Source organism: Aquarana catesbeiana, linkage group LG01 (assembly GCF_042186555.1).
Source record: "Aquarana catesbeiana isolate 2022-GZ linkage group LG01, ASM4218655v1, whole genome shotgun sequence".
Taxonomy (NCBI): domain Eukaryota; kingdom Metazoa; phylum Chordata; class Amphibia; order Anura; family Ranidae; genus Aquarana; species Aquarana catesbeiana.
In genome coordinates this window covers 421,439,709-421,463,749 of record NC_133324.1, presented here as the reverse complement: position 1 = coordinate 421,463,749, position 24,041 = coordinate 421,439,709, and the positions used below count along the sequence as shown (strand labels likewise).

Here is a 24,041-nt window from a genome sequence, read left to right as displayed (position 1 = left end):
TCCCCTACATCAGGCGTCCCCAGCGGAGTGCCTCCCTACATCAGGCGTCCCCAGCGGAGTGCCTCCCTACATCAGGGTCCCCAGCGGAGTGCCTCCTTACATCAGGCGTCCCCAGCGGAGTGCCTCCTTACATCAGGCGTCCCCAGCGGAGTGCCTCCTTACATCAGGCGTCCCCAGCGGAGTGCCTCCTTACATCAGGCGTCCCCAGCGGAGTGCCTCCTTACATCAGGCGTCCCCAGCGGAGTGCCTCCTTACATCAGGCGTCCCCAGCGGAGTCCCAGTAGTCGTCTTCTTTTGCAGCTTGGGCCCTGGCAAATTCTAGACAGGCAGTGTATGCCGTATTGTGTCACGGGAAACAATCCCCTCAGTTTGGCTTTCTACTTCTTTAGCTAACTGCAGTGAACTTGCATGGCAATTTTCTTCAATCCTTTTCATCAGAAGACGCTCCTGTCGAGGTGTTAACTCCCGTGAAGGGCCTGGATGTCTCTGTGAGATGGTTGCAGTTCCATCTTTGTTAAATTTTTGTATCACTTTTGCTACAATATTCTGCTAATAAGTAAAGCTTTGCTGATCTCCTTGTAGCTTTCACCTTTCTTCTGTAAGGCTGCATTCACACCTGAGCATTTCGTTTTCAGGCAGAAAGTCACACGTTTTTGCCGCAATTTTGCACAGGTCAAAAGGTGACTAATGTAAAATAGCAGAAAAACGCCTGTAATCTGCCTAAAAAGAAGCTTGTGTACTTTTTTGAGCTTCAGGTGTTTTGCTTCAGGCTACAAAATTCTCAGATGTGAACAGGGGCCATTTAAATTAATAGGATTTTGCTTGTTGGGAGTTTTACGAGCTGAAAACGCTCAGGTGTGAATGCAGCCTTAAGAAATGATTTTCTTTCTCAGGTTGTGTGACACTTCTCTTCCATGTGGGGCCATTGCTGACAGCATGAAATGGGAAGGGGTTTTCTTTAACCGCTTGCCGACCAGCTGCGCAGTTATACTGCGGCAACTTGGCTCGGCTGCGCGAATCGCCGTCATGTTACGTCGCTTAGTTATTTGGCCACTAGGGGCGCGCATGCGCCCCCTGCTCACACATGGAGCTGCTGCGATTGCCTGGTGGTCGCGATCACTGCCGGGGGCACACCGAGAACCGGGATCTGTGTGTGTAAACACACAGTTTCTGGTTCTCTGAGGGGAGAAAAGACAGATTGTCTGTTCATACAGAGTATGAACAGTGATCTGTCATCTCCCCTACACAGTCCACTCCCCCCTTCAGTTAGAACACACACTAGGGAACACCGTTAACCCCTTGATCGCCCCCTAGTGTTAACCCCTTCCTTGCCAGTGACATTTTTACAGTAATCAATGCATTTTTATAGCTCTGATCACTGTATAAATGCCAGTGGTGCCAAAATGTTTCAAAATTGTCCGACGTGTCCGCCATAATATCGCAGTCCTGATAAAAATCACAGATCACCACCATTACTAGTAAAAAAAAAATAAAAATGCCATAAACTATCCCCTATTTTGTAGATGCTATAACTTTTGTGCAAACGATCAATATACGCGATTTATTGCGATTTTTTTTTTTTTTTTTTTTCTACCAATAATATGTAGAAGAATACATATCGGCCTAAACTGAGGAAAAAAATATTTTTTTATATATTTTTGGGGGATATTTATTTTAGCAAAAAGTAAAAAATATTGTGTTTTTTTTCAAAATTGTCACTCTTTTTTTTTGTTTATAGCGCAAAAAATAAAAACCGCAGAGGTGATAAAATACCACCAAAAGAAAGCTCTATTTGTGGGAAAAAAAAGGACGTCAATTTTGTTTGGGTGCAACGTTGCACGACTGTGCAATTGTCAGTTAAAGCGACGCAGTGCCAAATTACAAAAAGTGCTCTGGTCAGGAAGCGGGTAAAATCTTCCGGGGCTGAAGCTTAAGTAACACCCTTTTTATAATCAACAGTCTGATGGACAACTGTTTAACTTAAGGACCGCCCACCGCAGAAATACTGCAGCTCTACTACGCAAAGCAACATAACTGTACGTCATTTCGTGCAATAGATAGCGGGGGGCACACGCCGATTGGCTAGAGGGGGAGCCAATGAGCATGTCAGGTGGACGCGATGTCCTCTGGGACCCCCCAATCGGTCCCCCCCAGAGAGGCAGAACGGCGATCTGTCTATGTAAACAAGGCAGATTGCTGTTCTGACAGGGAACAACACAGTGATCTTGTGTTCCTTCAAAGCAGGAACACTGATCTGTATTCTCAGAGTCAGTCCATCCCCCACACAGTTAGAAAGCATCCCCTAGGGACACACTTAACCCTTTGATCACCCCTGGTGTTAACCCCTTCCCTGCCAGTGTGATTAGTACAGTAACAATGCCTGTTTTTAGCACTGATCACTGTAGGTTACCCAAAAAAGTGTAAAAAATGTCAGTTAGGTGTCCGATTTGTCCGCCGCAATATCGCAGTCCCGCTAAAAAATCGCTAATCATTGGGGATATTTATTATAGCAAAAAGTAATAAATATTGCTTTTTTTTCAAAATTGTCGCTTTTTTTGTTTATAGAGCAAAAAATAAAAACCACAGAGGTGATCAAATACCACTAAAAGAAAGCTCTATTTGTGGGGAAAAAAAGGACGTCAATTTTGTTTGGGAGCCACGTCGCACAACTGCGCAATTGTGAGTTAAAGCGACACAGTGCCGAATCGCAAAAAAACGCTCTGGTCTTTGGGCAGCCAAATGGTCCGGGGCTGAAGTGGTGAAATTTGTCCCAGTTTAAATTGAGTCTCCAGCTTTGTTGTTATTGATAGGAATAGGAAATGCCCTCAATCAAATGAAACTTCTGAAAAGTCCTACCCAACAAGTGCAAAGACCACTGGATTGGAAAACTTGAATTGGTGTTATTTTAAAAATATGTTGCTTAACTCTTTCCAATCAATATACAGTGATTCCTCGGTTTACGAGTAACGCGGTATACGAGCGTTTTGCAAGACGAGCTATATACAGTATATTTTTTTAAATCGTGACTTGATTTGCAAGCGCTGTATCACAAGATGAGCAGGACTCAAGACGCTGGTGTATGTATTACGTATGTGGCCCAAGGTCCGGGGGCGCTGGAGAACTCAGAGACCCTCCCAGCAGGGTGGAACGTCGGAGCACCCAAAAGTGTCAGGTTCCTGTGTGTCTCCAAGCGTCAACGAGCGTCACCAGCGCCCCCCACACCTTTGGACACATACAGTACTGCATACACCAGCAGTGGTTGTGGAACTAGTCATATGAGTTTACATTATTGCTTATGGGAAAACTCGCTTTGATATACGTACCAGTGTTTTGGATTAGAAGCATGCTTCTGGAATGAGCATCCTTCTACTGTATACCTTATTTTTCTCTTGCTAATCTTTAAGGCTTGGGTCACACTGCTGTGACTTGGGATCCACCTTGTGAGACCCAAAGTCGCATGACATGTGAAATCCCATGTTATTTAATGAGAGCTGTCTTAATTAGCACTGAAGTCGCTCTGACTTTAGAAAAGGTTCCTGTACTACTTCAAGGCGACTCCTCTCCGACTTGTGCCCATAGATTTTAATGGAAGTTGCCTCTAAGTCAGATACTCCTCTATATTGATGTGATTTGGATACGACATTGCAGGATGATTACCTAGGCATTCCCAGAAGTCGCCTGCATTCCCAAGAGTCGCTTCTAAAGTTGCATCAAAGTACTCAAGTCGCTAACAAGTAGCATGGCAGTCTCACCACTTTCAGATCACAGTAGTGTGAACCGAGCCTAACAGTTAGCAACTGACAAGAGAACCTGCAAACCCTCCAAATATAATTTTTTCTCTGAAATCAGAGATCCTGCAGAATAAGATTGTGGTAATTGCAATTTTTTGTAACAAGAGAATTGCGCACATGTTGATCAAACCCATGTTTTCAGTTAAAAATGCACTAAAGGTAATTTCACAATCTATTACCCATTTTTTTGTAGGCTTGTACTTTTCAGGTGATTGGACACTCATGGCTTAACCAGCTTATTCTTTTACACTCAGATTCTACAATCGACTCTTAAATACACTTACTGCCTTCTAATACAGTAACCAAAGCGGTGCATCTGGACCTTTGCAGCCTTAGTAAAACTGTGGGAGCGGCACTCACACCATGGGGACAGTCTGTAATGTTGATTCAGGCACTGGATCCTGCATGATCGCTCACCTCTGCACTTTGTGCAGTGTGTATATAGTCAGCAGCAGGGTGCTATGCTGATCCAGGTCCGTAGTCCATCCCTATAAATCCAGGACCCTGAAAAACAATTAGGGGGTATGCCCATACTTAAAGTATTTGTAGCTGCTGACGTTTAATAATAAAAAAAAAAAATACTTCAACTACTCTTTAGTGGTTAAAGAGTAGTTGAAGTCTTTTTTTTTTTTTTACAGCCCCGGAGGATTTAGCTGCTCAATGACCAGAGCACTTTTTACAATTTGGCACTGCGCTGCTTTAACTGGTAATTGCGCGGTGATGCAATGCTGTACCCAAACGAAATTTGCATCCTTTTTTTTTTTTCCCCACAAATAGAGCTTTCTTTTGATGGTATTTGATTGCCTCTGCGATTTTTTTTTTATTTTTTTTTAATTTTTTGCGATATAATCGTAAAAAGACCGAAAATTTTGAAAAAAATTATATAAAAAAAATCCAATAAACTCAATTTTAGTCATACACTTAGGCCAAAATGTCTTCAGCCACATGTCTTTGGTAAAAAAAAATGTCAATAAGCGTATATTTATTGGTTTGTGCAAAAGTTATAGCGTCTACAAACTGTGGTACATTTTCTGTAATTTACGCAACCTGTAGTTTCACTGCCTGACTGCCTATCTCATTTCTTGAGGTGCTAAAGTGGCAGGGCAGTACAACCCCCCCCCCCCCCAAATGACCCCATTTTGGAAAGTAGACACCCCAAGGAAATTGCTGAGAGGCATGTTGAGCCCATTGAATATTTTATTTTTTAATGATTGAAAAATGACAAAAAAAAAAAATTACACAAAGTTGTCACTAAATGATATATTGCTCATATGTGCCATGGTTATATGTGGAATTACACCCCAAAATGCATTCTGCTGCTTTTCCTGAGTATGGGGATACCTCATGTGTGAGACTTTTTGAAGGCGGTGATTGATTTTCAGGGTCCTGTACGTGGTTAGACTGCCAAAAAGTCCCACATGTGTTATCCCCATACTTGGGAGAAGCAGCAGAATGTATTTTGGGGTGTAATTCCACATAAAACCATGCCATGTTTGAACAATATATCATTTAGTGACAACTTTGTTATTTTCCCGAAACTTGTGGCAAAATATAAAATATTCCATGGACTCAACATGCCTATCAGCAAATAGCTTGGGGTGTCTTCTTTCCAAAAAGGGGTCATGGGGGGGGGGGGTTGTTTGAACTGTCCTGGCATTTAATACACAACATTAGAAGCTTATGTCACACATCTCCCACTCTTCTAACCACTTGAAGACAAAGCCCTTTCTGACACTTTTTTTTTGCTAGAAAATTACGGTACTTTGAACCCCACAACATTATATATTTTTTTTAAAGCAAAGGCCCTACAGATTAAAATGGTGGGTGGTGCATCTTTTTTCTTCACACAGTATTTGCGCAGCGATTTTTGCAAAAACAATTTTTTGGGGAGAAAAAACTTTTTTTTAAATTCTAATGCACTAAAACACACTCTATTGCCCAAATGTTTGATGAAATAAAAAAAGATGATTTTATCCCGAGTACATGGATACCAAACATGACATGTTTTAAAATTGCACGCATATGTGCAGCGGCGACAAAGTACATACATTTTTTAAAGCCTTTAAAATCCTTTACAGGTTACCACTTTAGATTTACAGAGGAGGTCTACTGCTAAAATTACTGGCCTCAATCTGACCTTCGCGGTGATACCTCACATGCATGGTGCAATTGCCGTTTACATATGACACCAGACCGATGCTTGCGCTCACCTTTGCGCGTGAGCACGGGGGGACAGGAGTGCTTTTTTATTATTATTATTTATTTTGCTTTTTTGTTTTATTTTTAAACTGTTCCTTTCATATATATATATATATATATTTTTAATCGTTTTTATTGTTATTTCAGGGAATGTAAATATCCCCTGTGATAGCAATAGGTAGTGACAGGTACTCTTTTTAAAAAAAAAAAAAATGGGGTCTGTTAGACCCTAGATCTCTCCTCTGCCCTCAATGCATCCGACCACACCAAGATCGGTGTGATAAAATGCTTTCCCAATTTCCCAATGGTGCTATTTATATCCGGCGAAACCTAAGTCATGAAATGCTCGTAGATTCCAGTTTCTTAGGCCATAGAGATGATTGGAGCCGTTCTGGTCTCCGATCAGCTCTATGGTCACCTGGCAGAACCACCGGCTGCATTCTCGGGTTCCCTGTTGGGACAGGAGAGCCCGAGAACACCATGGAAGATGGTGGGAGTGGGGGGGGACATTCCCTCCCACTGCTTGTAAAAGCAGTCTAGAGGCTAATTAGCCTCTAGGATTGCTTTTACATAAAAGCCGACCGCTGGCTGAAAAGAATGATACCAAGATGATACCTAAACCTGCAGGCATTATTCTGGTATAACCACTCAAATTCCAGCAACAAACCAGTACTTTGCTGGTCCTTGTTGGGCATATATTGTAATGTTCTTTTTTTTATGCTGCCTGTGGGCTGAACGAAAAAAAGAGATTGATTGGTGAGTATGCCCACTATTAGAATACCTCCCTTCATCCACCCACTTCTAATGATGGGCATACATGCACCATATTTTTTTTTTGAACTATGGTGGTGAAATCACCTCCTACAGCGCTGGATTCGCTGATTTTCGTATTGAGAGCAAACGCTGTTGCTGTCAAGATAAATAAATCAGTGCTGCAGCTGAATGGCGTACCTGAAAAGCAAACAATGTTAACGATAAAACATTAACTCAATAAAACAACTTGATTTTTTAACGCAATCTGTGCCAAAAAAATGTATGCCGAAGCATGGGGGCAATCCGCCCCTAATGTTAGAAGCAAATCACTCCTCCACCCCTGCCCCCCCATGCTTCGGCATATATGCTCTTTTTTTTTACCTGTGGTGGTGAAATCGCCTCATACAGGGCTGGAGTTACGGCTTTATGTATTGTGGGAGCAAACGCTGTTGCTGTCAGAATAAATAAACCCATTCTGCAGCTGAATAGCGTAGCTGCTAAGCAAATATTGATAACTATAAAACAAAGTAACATTACAGTATAACAGTAAGACATACCATATCTGCAAAGCAAATACAATAAAACAAATTAAAAATAAACATTACAGTTCTAAAATACAGTAACAATAGAGAGAGAACAATAGCTATAGAATAGAGAGCGAACAATTGAGTGGACAATAGGGAGCGAACATAGGAGAGAAAACAATTGAAGAAGAGAAATAAAACCACAACTATTTTTGGCTTTTTCCTTTTTTTTTTTTTTTTTTTTTTTTTTTTTTTTTTTTTGGTGTTTGTGTGTGTTTTTTTTTTTTTTCGTTTTTTTTTGTTAAAATTCCAGATTAGGGTCTCTCAAAATGTGATGGCCATCTCATATTTCGAGACCCTGTGTAAGTGTGCCTAGGACTGTGCAATGCTGTACCCTACGCTAATACTCCACTAGTGTGTGGTAGCGTTCGAAACAGTCACCAATGCAAAGACCAGGTTGGTCAGGACAGGAGGGACAAGAGACATTAAAAGCGAGTGTCCCGCCTATATCCACACTTTCTACAGACACGACATCTTCTTTGGGGATTTCTTTTGGTGGGGGTACCAGGGAGGACATGCGGAAAATGCCTCTCATGCAGCCGGCTCACTGCATTTGGATTGGGAAGTTGGACCACAGCACCGTCTGGAAACAGAAGGGCTGTAATGATCTCTTCCTGGAATTTAAGGAAGGATCCAAACTTCCTGAAGCTTTGTATAGCACATAAGCATTCAGCAGAGCCAATTGAAATAAGTATACAGACACTTTTTTATACCAGCGTCTGGCCTTACGGGCAATTGGGTACGCGCCAACGACTGGTCATTGAGGTCCATCCCTCCCATATTAAGGTTATATTCGTGGGCACAGAGGGGTTTCTCCACAACACCAGTCGCCGTATGAATATGGACCATCGTGTCTGCGTGAAGGGAGGACAGAACCAAAGCATTCTTATCCCTCCACTTCACAGCTAGCAAATTATTACATCTCAAGCAGGCTCTCTCCCCCAACCTAAGATGGGAATCTACAAGCCGCACATGCGCCAATTCCATGATCAAACAAGTGACTAAAAAGTGGCACGCTTGTGTAATAATTGTCCACATACAAGTGGTACCCCTTTCCGAATAAGGGTGACACCAAGGCCCACACAATCTTACCAGCGCTCCCTCTGTAGTCGGGGCAGTTCTCCGGCTCTACGTAACTATCTCGTAAACCATAAAACTATAGTATAGCCTGTTCCCCTGTCACAGAGCTTATACATCTTGACTCCATATCTGGCACACTTGCTAGGAAGATACTATTTGAATGACAAGTGGCCAGAAAACTTAATCAGGAACTCATGAACGCAGACAACTTGATCGGAGTAAACAAGGTTGCAAACTGCTGGTTGAAGTGGTTTACTAGGGGCCGAATTTTGTAGAGCTGATCGTATTCATGGTCCCCCACAAGGACAACAGAGTTCATTGCCATTGAAATGCATGAACCGCAAGATCTGCTTGTATGGTGTCCTGGTCATGGAGGCAGAGAACGCGGGCATATGGTGAATTGGGTCAGTGGACCAATATGACCGCAACTCACTTTTTTTAGTTAGGCCCAGAAAGGTCTTAAATTCGGAAACCATAATAGGTCTCCAATCTCTGGCAAGGGTCAACTGGGGATTAGCGGTGATGAATTGACCATCATACAAATTGCTTTGGTCCACAATAGATCTATAGAAATCTTCTGTGAAAAACAGCCAATAAAAATCAAGTGACGTAAAATCCACCTGAATTCCGGGTTGGCCAGTGAATGGGGGAAGTACGGGTGCAGCAGAAGTGGTGGGCTCCCAATTCGGATTGACAAATGCAGCAGGAAGGGCACTATGGGTTTGACAGGCCTGTATTTGTCTTCTTGGTGGCTGCGGGACACTAGTTGTGCTAGCCACCTCACCAGCTTGAACTGCACTTATGGGACTTGCCATTTTTTTTTTTACATTTCTTAAGTTAATTCCTGGTTTCTGGCCTAGGTAAATAATGCCATACATCCCAGGAGTCTTCAAGAGGAGAGCAGGGGTTTTCTCAGCTAAGCATACTCTCCTGCTTATGTGCCTGAACTAAGGGCAGATGGATTGCAGGAAGTAAATGCTAAATGGCTCATCTGCCCTCACTCAAGATGGCCATGAAATGCTAGGTGGGTGTTTTTTTTTAAAGTGACTGGGCAAAATAAAGCATAGAGACATGGCTTGATTTGAGGGTAGGGGGTGGTGTTGTTTTGAATATACAAAATGAATGAAATGGCATTTTTGGTTTGTGGTGTTCAGATGCAGTGTAGTTCTACTTTAACCAGCTGGAATTATTTTTTTTTCATTTGCACACTGGCTGTGGGGCATGCACATTGCAATGACAAGAATACAGCTGGCTGCCACGATAATGTAACTCCAGTGCACATGACCAGGACTCGCATCATCAGGGAGAGTTCAATGGCTGAAGCAAAAAGGCTGCTGACCCAGAAGAAGAGAGAGTATTGGCACTGGTGGTGATGAAGTAGATGTGGGGGGCTCAGACCCCACAGAGCTGGTGGAGAGCACGCCCAGCAGTAAATGTGCTGTGCATTCTTGCACATTATGGCAAATGTTGACCACCCTCCACCACATTTCTGCTTTAAGACAGGAACCACTGGGAAACTAACTTTATGAACCTGTCTAGCGGTATTTTGCAAGGCATGCAGCATAGTTTTCACTCATTCATGGTCAATATTTTGCACCAGTACGCACAAATAAGTGCGAATATGCGCCTAACATAAATGCCAGAAAATATGTCCAAAAATGCTGATGCTTAAAGATCAGTACAGTGTGCAAGAGTTCTTACACTGCAGCTGTGAGCTTGTTTTACCTCTCCAAGCTGTGAACATACTAAACCTTTCCAAAATGCTGTAGAGTTTAATGCAGAGAAGGCTGTGGCATAGAGTATAGAATATCTGTTGTCCTGTTCCTAAGCAGTAAATGAGTAAAGTCTGCTTTTTGGCAGTAGGCATGTCCTCCTGATTAGCGGCAACATTTTCAAACATATGAATCCAAGCACCAAAAGGCCCTGCGGACACACCAGGGCGTTGGTGGAAAAGGTACAGGCTGCTGCAGAGATTGATGACAAAGATGTCTGTGCTATCTGGTTGTGACTTGTAGTTTAGGAGGCAGAGTAGTTATAAGGCTCTTTAATAATATGTTCATTCACCAATAAAATAGAATCAGGAACTGACTGCTTTTGTCTAACTGAAAATTCATACAAGTCTGTGTCTCAGAGAAGAAGATTACATTTTTATGGGCAACCAGGGGCAGATAGTTTGGACTCACAAAAAATGCAGAATGTAAAATTCCCTTCGACAGAAGTCTATCAAACAATAACTTCTGTAAACTAGAGACATTCACATACTGAGCAAAATTTGTTCGGTCCCTGCTTCAATCAGTGTATGGCCATCTTAAGTTATGGTGACCAGATGTTCCCGGTTTACAGGGACAGTCCCTTTTTTGATGAAACCGACCACACATGCAAAACATCCCAGATTTAGTCCTTGCTTTAATATGGTGTACCCATTTTAATCATGGCATCCCCAGCCCAGAAGCACTGTGGAGCAATCTGACTGAAGGCTTGCTTTGTTCATGTTAGCTGCCTGGAGGAGAGAGGAGCATGCATTGGCTCCCTGCCTTCAAGGTATAATTGGTGTGCAGGTGCAGTCTCCTTGCCTCTTGGCTTGTAAAGATGTGACCAAAGGTGAGGAGTTGTCACATTGCTTGTCTGTGTGCAGTATAAGGCCCCTTTCACACGGGACATCCGATCAGGTCCGCTTGTCAGTTTTTCAGGCGGACCTGATCAAACCCTCCATTCTCTTCTCTGGAGCGGTGGATGTCAGCGAACACATGTCCGCTGACACCCGCCGTCATCCGATAAAGTCCTTTCTACCAAAAACAGAAAGATGGTGGTCCTATTCCCCATCCATCGGATCGGTTGGAAACGGACAGGTGGTCCGTTTCCATCTGATCTCCCCATAGAGGGGAGCAGGACTGTCTCCATCTTCACTCTGCATAGCGGAGCGAACACGAACCTGCCATCCGCCTGCTCAGTGGGGATCAGTAGCAAGATCCCATGCTGAGCAAACCGATTCCGCTTAGCGGAGGCACCTGTGTGAAAGGGGCCTAGGGAGAAGGGGTAGACAGGGAGCTGAATCCTGCGGCTGCCTGTGTGCAAGTGTGAGGGCCAGTGAACCTGCAGCAAGAAGGGGTGCAGGAGTGACAGGGCGCTGCACCCACGGGTTTCCTGTAACTGTGTGTGGGCCAGTAATCTCTGCCCTCTGCCTTTTTTACTACACACCTGAGCCCTCTGCCTTACCACTGATCTAAGTTCTCTGCATTACTACTGACTTCTGAACTCAACCTTAATACTGACCTCTGCCCTCTGTGTTACTACAGACCCCTGAACTGTGCATTACTACTGACTCCTGAACTGTTCTACTACTGAACTACTGTTACTACTGACCTCTGGGTTGCTCACTACTGACCCCTGCTTTCTGCATTACATACTCCTCTGCGTTGTTACCGCTGCCCTCTGCATTATTGCTGATCTCTATAGACACTGCCTTATTCATGACCACTGAACTGTGTAGCAGTCCCCCTAATACTTGCCTGAGCCCGATCTTCCTCATGCGATGTGCATGAGAGCCTTGGCTCTCTGGGGACTCACCCTCCCTATTGGCTGAGACGGCAGTGGGAGTCATTGGCTCCCGCTGCTGTCGATCACAGCCAGTGAGGGAAGGGGCAGGGCCAAGCCACGGCTCTGTGTGTGAATGGACAAACAGCCACGGCTTGGGAGCGAGCCTGCTTGGGTGCCCCTGTTGCAAGCTGCTTTCTCTGGGGGGGCGCTTGGCAGGAGGGAGGAGCAAGGAGCGCCGGCAGAGGACCTGAGAAGAAGATCAGTGCTGCTCTGTGCAAAAACACTGCACAGAGCAGGCAAGTATGAGATTTTTTTTTTTTTTTACTTTAATATCACTTAAAATGCTTCTGACTCCTGCACTCTGCGTTACATAATATTTATCCCTGAACTGTTTGTTACTTATTAATTACCTCTGAACTCTGCGTTACACTTACCACTGTGTTATTTACGACTGATCCCTGAACTCCTTATTACTGCCAACCTCTGCAGTCTGTATTAATTACTACTGATCCCTGAATTCTGTTACTTACTAATAATCCCTGAACTTTGCGTTACTACTGACCTCTGAACTCTGCATTACTTATTACTGAACCCCAAAATTAAAACCCCTCCTCATACCTGACCAGCCCACAGTGAGCCCCCTCAAAACCCCAAGTCTCCATCGTATGCCTGCATATTCTCCTAATTGCTAATGTATTGTCACGATTTCCCATTTGCTGCCCATGTATTCTAATAACTGCGGCTAAGTCACATATGGAAGAAATAAAATGTAGGCAGTCATGGGGGCTGATTTACTAAAACCGGTGCACACAGAATTTGATGCAGCTGTGCATAGTATCCAATCAACTCCTAACTTCAGCTTGCTCAACTAAGCTTTGACAATAAAATCTAGAAGCTGATTGGTTACTATGCACAGCTGCACCAGAAGTGCATCGGTTTTAGTAAATCTCCCCCATGGTGTTGCAGTACCAAGTACAATTCAGGGAGGTAGGGGGCAGTTTGTACTGGAGATCGTTTTGTTATGGGAAGTGGGGGTTTGTATTGGGAGGAGGGGGATTTTTACTTTGAAGGCATTCCAACTTGCACTATTTTTGACCCCTGTCCATTATGCACGTTTGAGCAGAGTAGGCTAAAGTTTTATTTAACTGTAACCTTTTATGCCTGTAGTACTAGTAGCACAATGTTGTCACACCTACTATTCGTCATGCCATGATTAGTCCCACCCCCCGATCAAAGTGGTTGTAGTTAGTGTCCCTAGATTTCATTTTAAAAAGCTGTCCACTTTAGCTTAAGTGAATAGGATGAAGTTGTGCGAACCTCAATCATACAATCACGTGCAAGCAAAAATCTTGTGTGTGTGTTTTTAATTTAATATAACTTGAACATTAGTACAGAAAAATTTGAGGGAGTTTGCCCTATAACTATTTTACTTGATAATAGTTCTGATTTTTTGTGATATGACTTTCTTTCCTTTAAAAATAATTAGTCATGATTGTTTTTAAGAATCAAAGTATGAATCTTTGTGTGGTCACACTTTGAAAAATGTGTAGTTGACTCAGTGACTCAGTTAAGCATTATTCACTTTGACTGTTCAGGTTAAAAGTACAGCTAAAGGCACAACCATGTCCCTCTGTCATGGCAAAGTGACATGCAAACGAATATTCATGCAGATTAATTTGAGGGAGCTTGTCCTATAACAATATACTCTGTAATACCGGTAGTTCTGATTTTTTTGTGATCTAACTTTCTTTCCATTAAAAAGAATTAGTCATGATTGTTTTTTTTTTATGCAGGAATATTAATCTTTGCATGTGCACATTTTGAAAAATGTGTTAGTGATTTAGTTAAGCATTATTCACTAGAGCATTTTAGGGGCACCTTGCTGGCCCGCAGAACACGATTAACACGACCCAGAAGCTAAACCATTTGCTTCTGGGTCCTGTGCTGAGTGTCTACACTACTGAATTGTGAACACAGGAGATTGCTCACTGAACAGGGGTGGCATTCAGAGAATGCTTTTACATTTTCTCAATGAATGCAAAGTTTTCTCTAATTGGATGAGTTGGAGAGGCAGGGCGGTGATGTCACGATTGGGTGATGACCTGTGTTAAAGTGGTTGTAAACCCTGCACGGTTTAGGAGATATCCCCTGTATCAGCATGTGCTGACGTCATCGGCACATGCCCACTGAAGCAACGGCTCGTTTGTGCCGTTGCTTCAGCTGACATGCTGTTACCGGCGGCTCCCGCATACATGCGTGGGAGTGATGTCATCACGGCTCTGGCCAGTTCGCAGTGCCAGAGCCCGCGATACCCGGAAAAAACTTCCGGAGCCATGTCGCCGGCCGGAGTAGTGTGCAGGGACCACAGCGGGGGCTTCGATCTAAGGTGAGAATTTCATAATGAGCTAGTATGCTATGTATACTAGCTCATTATGCCTTTTGTCTTGCAGGTTTTTTCATTTTATTTATTTTTGTAGTGGGTTCACAACCACTTTAAGTAAGAAGCATTACAGCTGCTTGGCACAGGACTCGGAAGCTGGAGGAGATTACTGGGGAAGCTGTGCCTGCTACAGTGATCTCCAGCTCCTAGGAGGATGAGCCAGCTATGGTATATGCATAATTACTTTGGTCAAAGCTGAGTCATTGTAACTATGTAACAATATCCATACCTAGAATTTAGCTTTAAAGCTAGCTCTGCTGAGGCTGCTTGTAAGACATCTCTGGCACGTGCCTTTTGACGGTGAATGCCTTTTTGGGAATCCCTTTACTAGGGGAAAGATACTCCTACCGCATAAGAAAAATCCAAAGCCTGCTTAAAGGCCATGGTCTCCTCCAGACAGACATGTTTTACTGGTACTGTTTCTTAGTCATTGGGTTTAACGGCTTTGCTGTTCAAACCCAGGTCTTGGAGGATAGGGGCATATCTGATTCAGTCATACCCACCTTACTCGGAGCAGGAAATTCTACCTCCTGCATGATCAAACGTTGTACCTTTTAAAGGATAAGTTCACCTTTTGCAACATATTCTACTGTATGTTACATCTGTATTTAGGGTGTAACATGTAACCTGTTACTTTGGAGCAGTCCCCCTCACCAGTGGGCGGGGGATTCTGTCCCCGCACCTGCTGTCACTTTTTATGGAGATACAGGCAGACAGCTGTACTGCGTGTCTGCAGGAGCCTGACTTTGCACCGCAATCTACTGATTGTGGATGCAATGCTTTGCAGGCTGCACTGTAAAAAAAATAATAAATGCATGTTCTTTTACCTCCAAAATCATGTGCCATGGATACGTTTTTTTTTTTTTTTTTTTTAACAGACGGTGAACTTGGACTTTTACAGGACACATTTGCCCTGGTACATAGGAGTCTCAGAAAATACTAGATTACAGGCCTTTCTTCAATCTGATCTCGACCGGTGCCCTGGCCTTGAGCTACTTAAGGGACGGTTTTCTAAGCTATCCAACGTTTTCCAAAAATCTCTTGCTTCACAGTCCCTAATCGGGACCTTTTTGCAAGGTGTTTCTCATGTAAGTCCCCCAGTAAATGCTCCTATGTCACAGTGGCATCCGAACCTAGTGCTCTTGAGACACCCCCCCCCTCTCCTCCTTCCCCCTTCGAGATGATTGGTGATATCCCCTTGGAAGATCTCACATTTAAGGCTGCCCTCCCTGTGACCAGTACATCTATTAGGCATGTTTCTGAACTGGCATACCTTTCTTCTAATTAACCTTTTCTTAGATTATACAGGGACAAGGTGTGGTCTCTTCTTCCACCTCAAGGATATTGCCCTTCCTTCACTGTGTCCTGCCCCAAAACAGGACACTGTCTGAACATTGTCAGGTCTATCAGAGTCTACCTGGTAGCCAGAGCATCTATTACTCAAACTAAGCTCTTTATTATACTCCCATCAGGCCATAAAGGATGGGGGGGATATCTGATTTGGTCATACCCACCTTCGCTCCCACAAGATCTACCTCTTTTGTCCTCCCTTCGGCCTCTTGCTCCACCATTTCCAGATGGGTCAGACAACATTTGTAGGGCCTGCACCCTTTAGGAAAGGGCCACTCCTTTCCCTGTCAGGTCTGTTGGTGTTTCTTGGGCTTTTACGCATCAAGTATCTGGCTCCCAGATTTACATGCCTGCCACTTGGTCCTCTGTTTATGTTCTCTAGGTTCTCCTGGGTGGATGTCCAGGCCTTGGCTGATGCAAGCTTTGGCCTAAGATGTTCCAAGCTGTCACCTTAGTGTTGTTTATATACATTTTTTTTTGTCATTTGCAATTAGTGCCAAATGGCAAATCATTCTCACAATCAAAGCTGCAGCATTTCCTGATAGCCCAGCAAAAGACAGCAGAGTTACTTGCTTTGGGGTACAATTTGTCTGACTAAAACTGATAAGAGGCATGGAGGACCTCAGCTATGAGGAAAGATTAGAGAAACTGAATTTATTTTCTCTTGAGAAGAGAAGATTAAGGGGGGATATGATTAACATGTACAAATATATAAGGGGTCCATATAGTGAACTTGGTGTTGACATATTCACTTTACGGTCAACACAGAGGACAAGGGGGTACTCTTTACGCCTAGAAGAAAAGAGATTTCATCTCCAAATACAGAAAGTTTTCTTCACAGTAAAAATGGAAAATGTGTGATAGGACCTTGTTGTCGGAAATTCCGACCGTGTGTAGGCTTCATCACACATTTTCCATCGGATTTTCCGACCCACAAAGTTTGAGAGCAGGATATAAAATTTTCCGACAACAAAATCCATTGTCGGAAATTCCGATCGTGTGTAGAAAAATACGACGGACAAAGTGCCACGCATGCTCAGAATAAATAGGGATGAAAGCTATTGGCAACTGCCCCGTTTATAGTCCCGACGTACGTGTTTTACGTCACCGCGTTTAGAATGATCGAATTTTCCGACAACTTTGTGTGACCGTGTGTACGCGAAACAAGTTTGAGCCAACATCTGTCGGAAAAAATCCTAGGATTTTGTTGTCGGAATGTCCGAACAAAGTCCGACCGTGTGTATGGGGCATAAGAGCTGTGAAAATGTGGAATAGACTCCCTCCAGGGGTGGTTCTGGCCAGCTCAGTAGATTGCTTTAAGAAAGGCCTGGATTCTTTCCTAAATGCACACAATATAACTGGGTACTAAAATGTATAGGTAAAGTTCAGGGAAAATCTGATTGCCTCTTGGGGGTCAGGAAGGAATTTTTTCCCCTGCTGTAGAAAATTGGATCATGCTTTGCTGGGGTTTTTCGCCTTCCTCTGGATCAACTGTGGGTATAGGATTGGGTATATGGGAATGTTTGATATTTATTTATTTTTATGGTTGAACTAGATGGATTTGTGTCTTTTTTCAACCTGACTAATTATGTAACTATGTAAAACCTTTTTAGACTGTGTCATCTATTGAGAATGGGCTGAGTCATTGAGTCGTGTAAACTTCTTTCTGCAAATCTACAAACCGAGAGGCTTGTAAGCGTGGAAAAAAGCCTAAAGCGCCACCTTCACCATGCAAATGATTATGCAGAATTTCAGATTGTCTTTTAAGTTACCCTCAAGCACAGCCCTGGCTCCGTCTAATTCTTTTTTTAAGTGCATCCATATAATCGTATAAGAAAACGAGGTGTCCAACACGGGTTACCCATAATGCAGTGCTCTAGGTTCAAGTTATCAATTGGTAGGCCTAGCATTGGTTTGTGGGAGGTGTAGGTACCTATGCCAAAACAACCTTTGGAAAAGTCAGCATATGCACTTCAACTTTAAGTGATCTCCAGGTTGTGCATCATGGTAGGTAACATAAAAGATATGACTTATCACCTTGTGCTTTCCTTTCCTTTTAAAAGAGTGACTTTGTTATCAGGTAAAGAATTTACGAGTTAAATTACCCTTTTTTTCTTCTCACAGGTTCACTTTAAGGCCTTGTTCACACGGGCGTAAACCCATGCGTGGGCCATGTTTGCCCACATGGGACGCGCAAGCAGTGCATTTGTGGTGAATTTTTGGAAATTATTTTTTAATTTATTTCAGTTTATTTTTTTTACTAAGTTGCGTTTACACGCGTTGTGTTTCAATGCGGAAAATGCAGCATGCTGTACTTTTTAAAACTCACATGAAATCACTGCAGTGGTGTAAACTAGGCTCATTGGAATACATTCATTCTTGCGTTTGCATTCATACTGCGTTTTATGGTGCATTTAAAAACACATCTAATTGCGTCTGGTGTAAATAAGCCCGAAGTCTGACTGCAAGGAAGCCGAACAGCTATGGTGAAGCTCTTTCCTGCTGCTTCCATGTGTTCTATAAGCCGTAGAAGGTTACAGCTTTAGGTCTATTACACACTAGAGGACCGATCGGGTCCACCTGTCAGTTTTTTAAGGTGGACCCGATCAGCCCCTCCAGTCTCCTCTATGGAGAGGCAGGTGTCAACGAACATGTGTCCGTTGACACCTGTTGACATCCGATCCTGTATGCTAAAAACGGCAGATTGGATCAAGTGGCAGTCGGGTGAAAACAGTCAGGGAATCCATTTACATTTGATCGCCCATAGAGGAAAGCCGGCTTTATCTGCTCTGCATAAGCAGATACAGGCCAGCCATCTGCCTGCTCATCGGGGATCAATGGACTGATTGATTCCCCTCTGAGTAGGCGGTCTCCAATGGAGCTCCCCCTTTGTGGAAGGGGCCTAAATTGTGGCTGCTTTCACGATGGCAGCTAATTGATACAAACCTCTCTGAATATGTTAAATGCTCATGAATGGTTTAAAATCATTTCCAATATAAGTACTGTAAAGGTTGCATTAGTCATTTTTAGAAGAAAAACATTTTTGATAGTAAACTGCAGTAAAAACTCAATTGTATCATCAAAATTAATATTTAAAACACTGTTCCAATGTAACTGATTCTATTCTGAGTGAGCAGTCATTTTGCGTGGTGTAGAGACAGCCAAAGTTTTAAGCGAAGACCACAATCCGTCTTACTCAGAAAGGTGTTTGCTTTCATCTTAGAACTGTAGCAGCCCTCTGGTTCTATTTCTTTTTCATCTTGCCTACACATCTGTTTCAAAACATATGATTAAAAAAATACCCCAAACCATAGTTTCCCTTGTAGGGTTACCTTTTTTTAGACAAAGATCGGGTTTTTCCATTTTAGATTTTAAAAGTAGTGCATACTACATGGGCAAACACATACGAAAAGTGAAGAGTACGGTAATTCATAAGCAATGTTAAAAACATAATAAATGCATGCTGAAGATTAAAACAAACACATGTAGTGTTAATGTGACGTAAGTGCTTTAATATTCTAAAACGCAGCGTATAATTTACTATTTTTGTCTATGTGCACGAGCTTATGACACCTGTGTAACGCTTGCAGCTCGTTAGTGATATCTATTAGGCTTTGGGTTGATTGTGGCTCGCAGGAATTTTATTACTTTCCTAATGTTAAAAACATGTTTGAGAGACAACTTAATTATCCCCTTCCCGCAGACCGTACGCAGATGTGCGTACTCTGCTTTCGGGGGTTATACCGGGATGATGCCTGCAGCTGCAGGCATCATCCCGGTACCGTTGTGTACAGCGGGCGATTGGCTATCCATGTATAACAACCGATGCGGCTAAAAGCCGCTCGGCTGTTGTACTGGAGGAGCGGGAGGGGATTTCCCCCCCTCCCGCCGCTCTTACCGGGCCTCCCGGTCAATCTGGAGGCTCGGTGACCAATCCGATACCTCCGGCGGCTGGGGCGGGCTGGAACGAAGCTGTGGGCGGCTTCGTTCCAGCCTTCAAATTGTAAACGTCATTTCCCGTTTACTCGGCTGCCAATGGCACCATTTTTAAAAAAGTACACAGTATTCAGAATCGCCGTTTTTGGCGATCTGAATACTTTGAAGTGTAAAGGAGGGATGGGGGGTCTTTTAGACCCCTGATCTCTCCATAAAGAGTACCTGTCATCACCTATTACGGTCACAAGGGATGTTTACATTCCTTGTGACAGCAATAAAAGTCATCAAAACATTTTTTTTTTTAAACACAATTTATGAATTTAAAAATAAATAAAATAAATAATAAAAAATTTTTTTTTTTTTAAAGCACCCCCGTCCTGCGAGCTCGCGCAGCAAAGAAAGCGCATACGGAAGTCGCGCACGCATATGTAAACGGTGTTCAAATCACACATGTGAGGTATCGCCGCGATCGTCAGAGTGAGAGCAATAATTCTAGCACTAGACCTCCTCTGTAACTCTAACCTGGTAACCGTAAAAAAAATTTAAAGCGTCGCATATGGAAATTCTTAGGTACCGTAGTTTGTCGCCATTCCACGAGTGCGTGCAATTATAAAGCGTGACATATTTGGTATCTATTTACTCGGCGTAACATCATCTTTCACATTATACAAAAAAATTGGGGTAACTTTACTGTTTGGATTTTTTAAATTCATGAAAGTGTCCCTTTTCCAAAAATTTGCATTTAAAACACCGCTGCACAAATACCGTGTGATATAAAATATTGCAACATTTTATTCTCTAGATTCTCTGCTAAAAAAAATATATATAATGTTTGGGGGTTCTAAGTAATTTTCTAGCAAAAAATACGGATTTTAACTTGTAAACACCAAATTTCAAAAATAGGCTTAGTCATGAAAGAGTTAAAATCAATAAATGTTGCGTTTAAGTAAATGTATTTGTTAATAATAGACTTATTTTATTTTTTGCAGGAAAACTTTGAAGATGCCTATGAAAATATCCCAGTGTAAGTTATATCAAGGATTTGTAGCTATATTGTATTCTGCTTGGTTATAAAAATCCTCCTCTTTACGTGTTATGTTTTTGGGTGCTCTTGCTCAAGCGCAGATAAACCATCTTTCACTTGCCGCTATTTCCTGACTTGCTATGAAAAAAAAGCTACGGGTTTTGTTAATTTTTTTTTTATACTAAAATATGGTAAATTTTAAAAAATGTTGAAATGTTGTTCTTTTTTTCAATTATACCATCATTGCCAAATCTTATGTAGGATGAGGCTACTGCAGGCCTCCTTCTAAACCACTGTCTAGCCTACAGCACTCCCAGTAAGCCTGGCAGCAAACAATTTTTAGCATTTGGTTTGAAGCTGTGGCAGGATTCAGGACTTTTCTCATGCCACAGCAACAAAGAAGCAATTTCTTTACAGTTAAAATGCTCATGTTGGAGTAAAAAGGGAGTATGAAGCTGAGAGGCCACACAATTAGGCATGCTAGTTCTTGTATATAATTAACAGAAAAAGTGAAGGATTCACTCTTCAATACAGCACTACAATATCTGTACAGTATAAACATCACACAATGTGACACTATGTGAAAGTAATAAAAGCAAACCCAAAACATCTATATATTTTTTTTTAAATCCAAAAACAAATGTATTTCAATCCTTTTGTATCAAGTTCATCCACAGACCATTGCGTTTCTTTGTATAAAAATTCTGTGCCGATTAACGTGTCCCTAAACCAATCCAAATGGACGGCTACTTACCAGATAATATTGCCTCTCTTTAACCAAAGATCAGCAAAAAAGAACTTAAAACTCCTTTTATTTAGTATAGATATTTCTCTCATGCTATGAGATCTCCTCCTCCTCTTTTCTCCACAGCATTCATATCATGAGGACATGGAAAATGAGCCCATGCATAGCAGGATAAGCCTAGACTATGATTTTGTGTTTTAAAAAGTGGATATGCTCACAAACCTATTTTTCAAAGCAGATCACAAAGTATGTGAAGCGATGTGCAAATCATTATCTCTTCGTTAGAAACATGGAAGTGCCATAAAATTCAGAGTAAATTCCAAATCCCAGTTTCCCTCCACCAGTTCAGTTAGACAGCCAATAGCTAGCATTGCTTCAATTTAGAAAAAGATCAGCGGGGGGCGTGGCCACGATGTGAACGAGGAAGGGTGTGCTCAGCTCAGGCTTCCGCCATCCGTCTCCCTAATCCGCCTCAATCCTACCTTTTCCCCGGCCATCCTGCTGAGCAAACATCTCCCTGTGGTCTGGGGGGCATCCCCGGTCCTTCCCGTGACAGGCAAGCACAGATCCACCAAGAAGGCAGCTCTTCAGACATCCCGGGGCTCACCGTCAAACACTCGTGTGGCGGCCATCTTGCCTACTACCTCCTTGCCTCCAGCATCTGTAGCAGTACAGACAGACCCGATGATGGCGGCTCTCTGCACAGCAGCTCAGGAGGGGACCTCTGCAACACCTCAGGCGGACCTGGAGCAATTGGGGAACAGTCCACCGCGATGATCCTGGTGGCCATAGCTGACAGTAGGTCCTCTGTGGAGGGTAAAATTAACACTCTGACTATTGAATGCGGGCTAATAAGACAAGACATTGACAAATTTAGAGGCCGCCTCACTGAAGAGGAACACCGCAGCTCAGCGGCAGAAGATTCAGCTGCCTCCACTGTGCAATCCGTGATTGAATTGCAGCAACAGGTTAAAATTCTTATTGCCCAGAGGACGCCGAGAATCGCCTCAGGCGATACAGTGTGCGGGTGGTTGGCCTCCCTGAGGGTGCGGAAGGCCAAAATCCTGTTGTGTTTGCTGAAGCTTTTTTCAAACAACTCCTGGGCCTGCAGCACTTGTCAACTGTATATGTTGTGGAACGTGCACACAGGGTGCCCACTGGTCGGACGCCAGCTGGCGCGTGGCCACGTGCATTTCTGGTTCGCCTGCTCAATTTCAGGGATAGGAATCGATCCTGGCAGAGGCTCGTAAACACCCTGAACTTAAACATGATAATCCTGTCATACATTTATATCCTGACTTCTCTCCGGAGTTGCAAAAAAAAAAGGGGGCTCTTTTACTGATGTCCCCAGACGCCTGAGGGAGAAAAATCTGGTATACAGTATGCTATATCCCTGTCGCCTACAGTAGAAATCTCTCCTGCGCTCAGGTGTCTTGTTCCTTAATGTGTGGTATGACCGAATATGTTCAGTGGTATCTGCCGTCTTGCAGCCCTCCTCAGAATAATGGGTATTCACAGACTAAAGAAAAAAGAAAGAAAGGAGGGTGCACCGACCTAGTGCATTACCACTAGTAACATTTTATTAAAGTGTAAAACAGCAAATTATATACTCACAAATGAGCATGAATGACAGTCATTGACAATGCTGCAGGTACGCAGTTCTGAACATCGACAAACCCGGACCGGACATCAAGTGGATAAAGCGATGGCTATATCCCAGTCGCCTAAAGGTCATTCATCATGGGGCCAGCAAATTCTTTGATTCACTTGCGGAAGCGGCAGACTGGCTCGACTCCATTGCATAGAGATGTCTGATGCCTGAGACCTAGTAACACTGGACTATTTACCTATCTGCTGGATGATTTACAGGGAGTAATATTACCTGATGTCAAAGCCATCCATTAATAACCTGCTCTTCTGTTGTGACTGTCTTCTCGGTTGTGGGGAATGTGACATGTCAACCAATAGCATTTATTCGTTAGCTGCAGGAAGCATTGGTTCTGTTTTGGATGCACTGAACTACACGTCTATTTTTAAGACCCCCTACTGAGTGGATGAACTCTTGAAATTATCCACTAATGTTTTTTGATCTGGGATCAAAGTTTCTCTGGCAGTTTTTTGGTTCGGTTTGCCTGGAGCAAACAGGGCGTTGGGTTCTTAAACTGTTACCTTTTTGGACTGTTTTGTTTTTTGTTTTTTCTTTTTTTTCTTTCCTTCCTTTTTTTTCCCCAATTTTTGTTGTGGGTTTTTTTCTATGCTCTGTCTGCGCCCTGCTGATAAAGCTGGTTCAGATGGATGTTTTGCTTGCCCAGTATGGTACATGAAATGTAACCACTGTTATTTGGTGGTTCGTGGCTCTCTGTGTTCAGGAACCCCCCCCCCCCCCTCGGTCTTCCCGCTTCTGGGTCCCTCTCTTATCCTCATGTTATACACTGCCCTACCTAATGAGTGATCTCAGACTTCTTTCATGGAACGTCCGTGGATTAAACTGTACATTTAAAAGGTCACTGGTCCTGCAATATCTTAAATATCTGAACCCCCACATTATCCTGTTACAGGAATCGCACCTAATGGGTAACAGGATATTGTCCCTCAATCGGAA

The 24,041-nt window shown here is 43.0% G+C and overlaps 1 protein-coding gene across 1 annotated transcript in view; it reads left to right on the top strand.

Moving 5' to 3' along the window:
* The window catches only part of TTC39B (tetratricopeptide repeat domain 39B), a 195,719-nt gene that overhangs the window by 65,088 nt on the left and 106,590 nt on the right, over positions 1-24,041 (top strand). Inside the window, exon 2 of the mRNA XM_073635685.1 lies at positions 20,660-20,694. Within this exon, the coding sequence (XP_073491786.1) occupies positions 20,660-20,694 (35 nt within the window). The remainder of the gene's footprint in view (positions 1-20,659; positions 20,695-24,041) is intronic.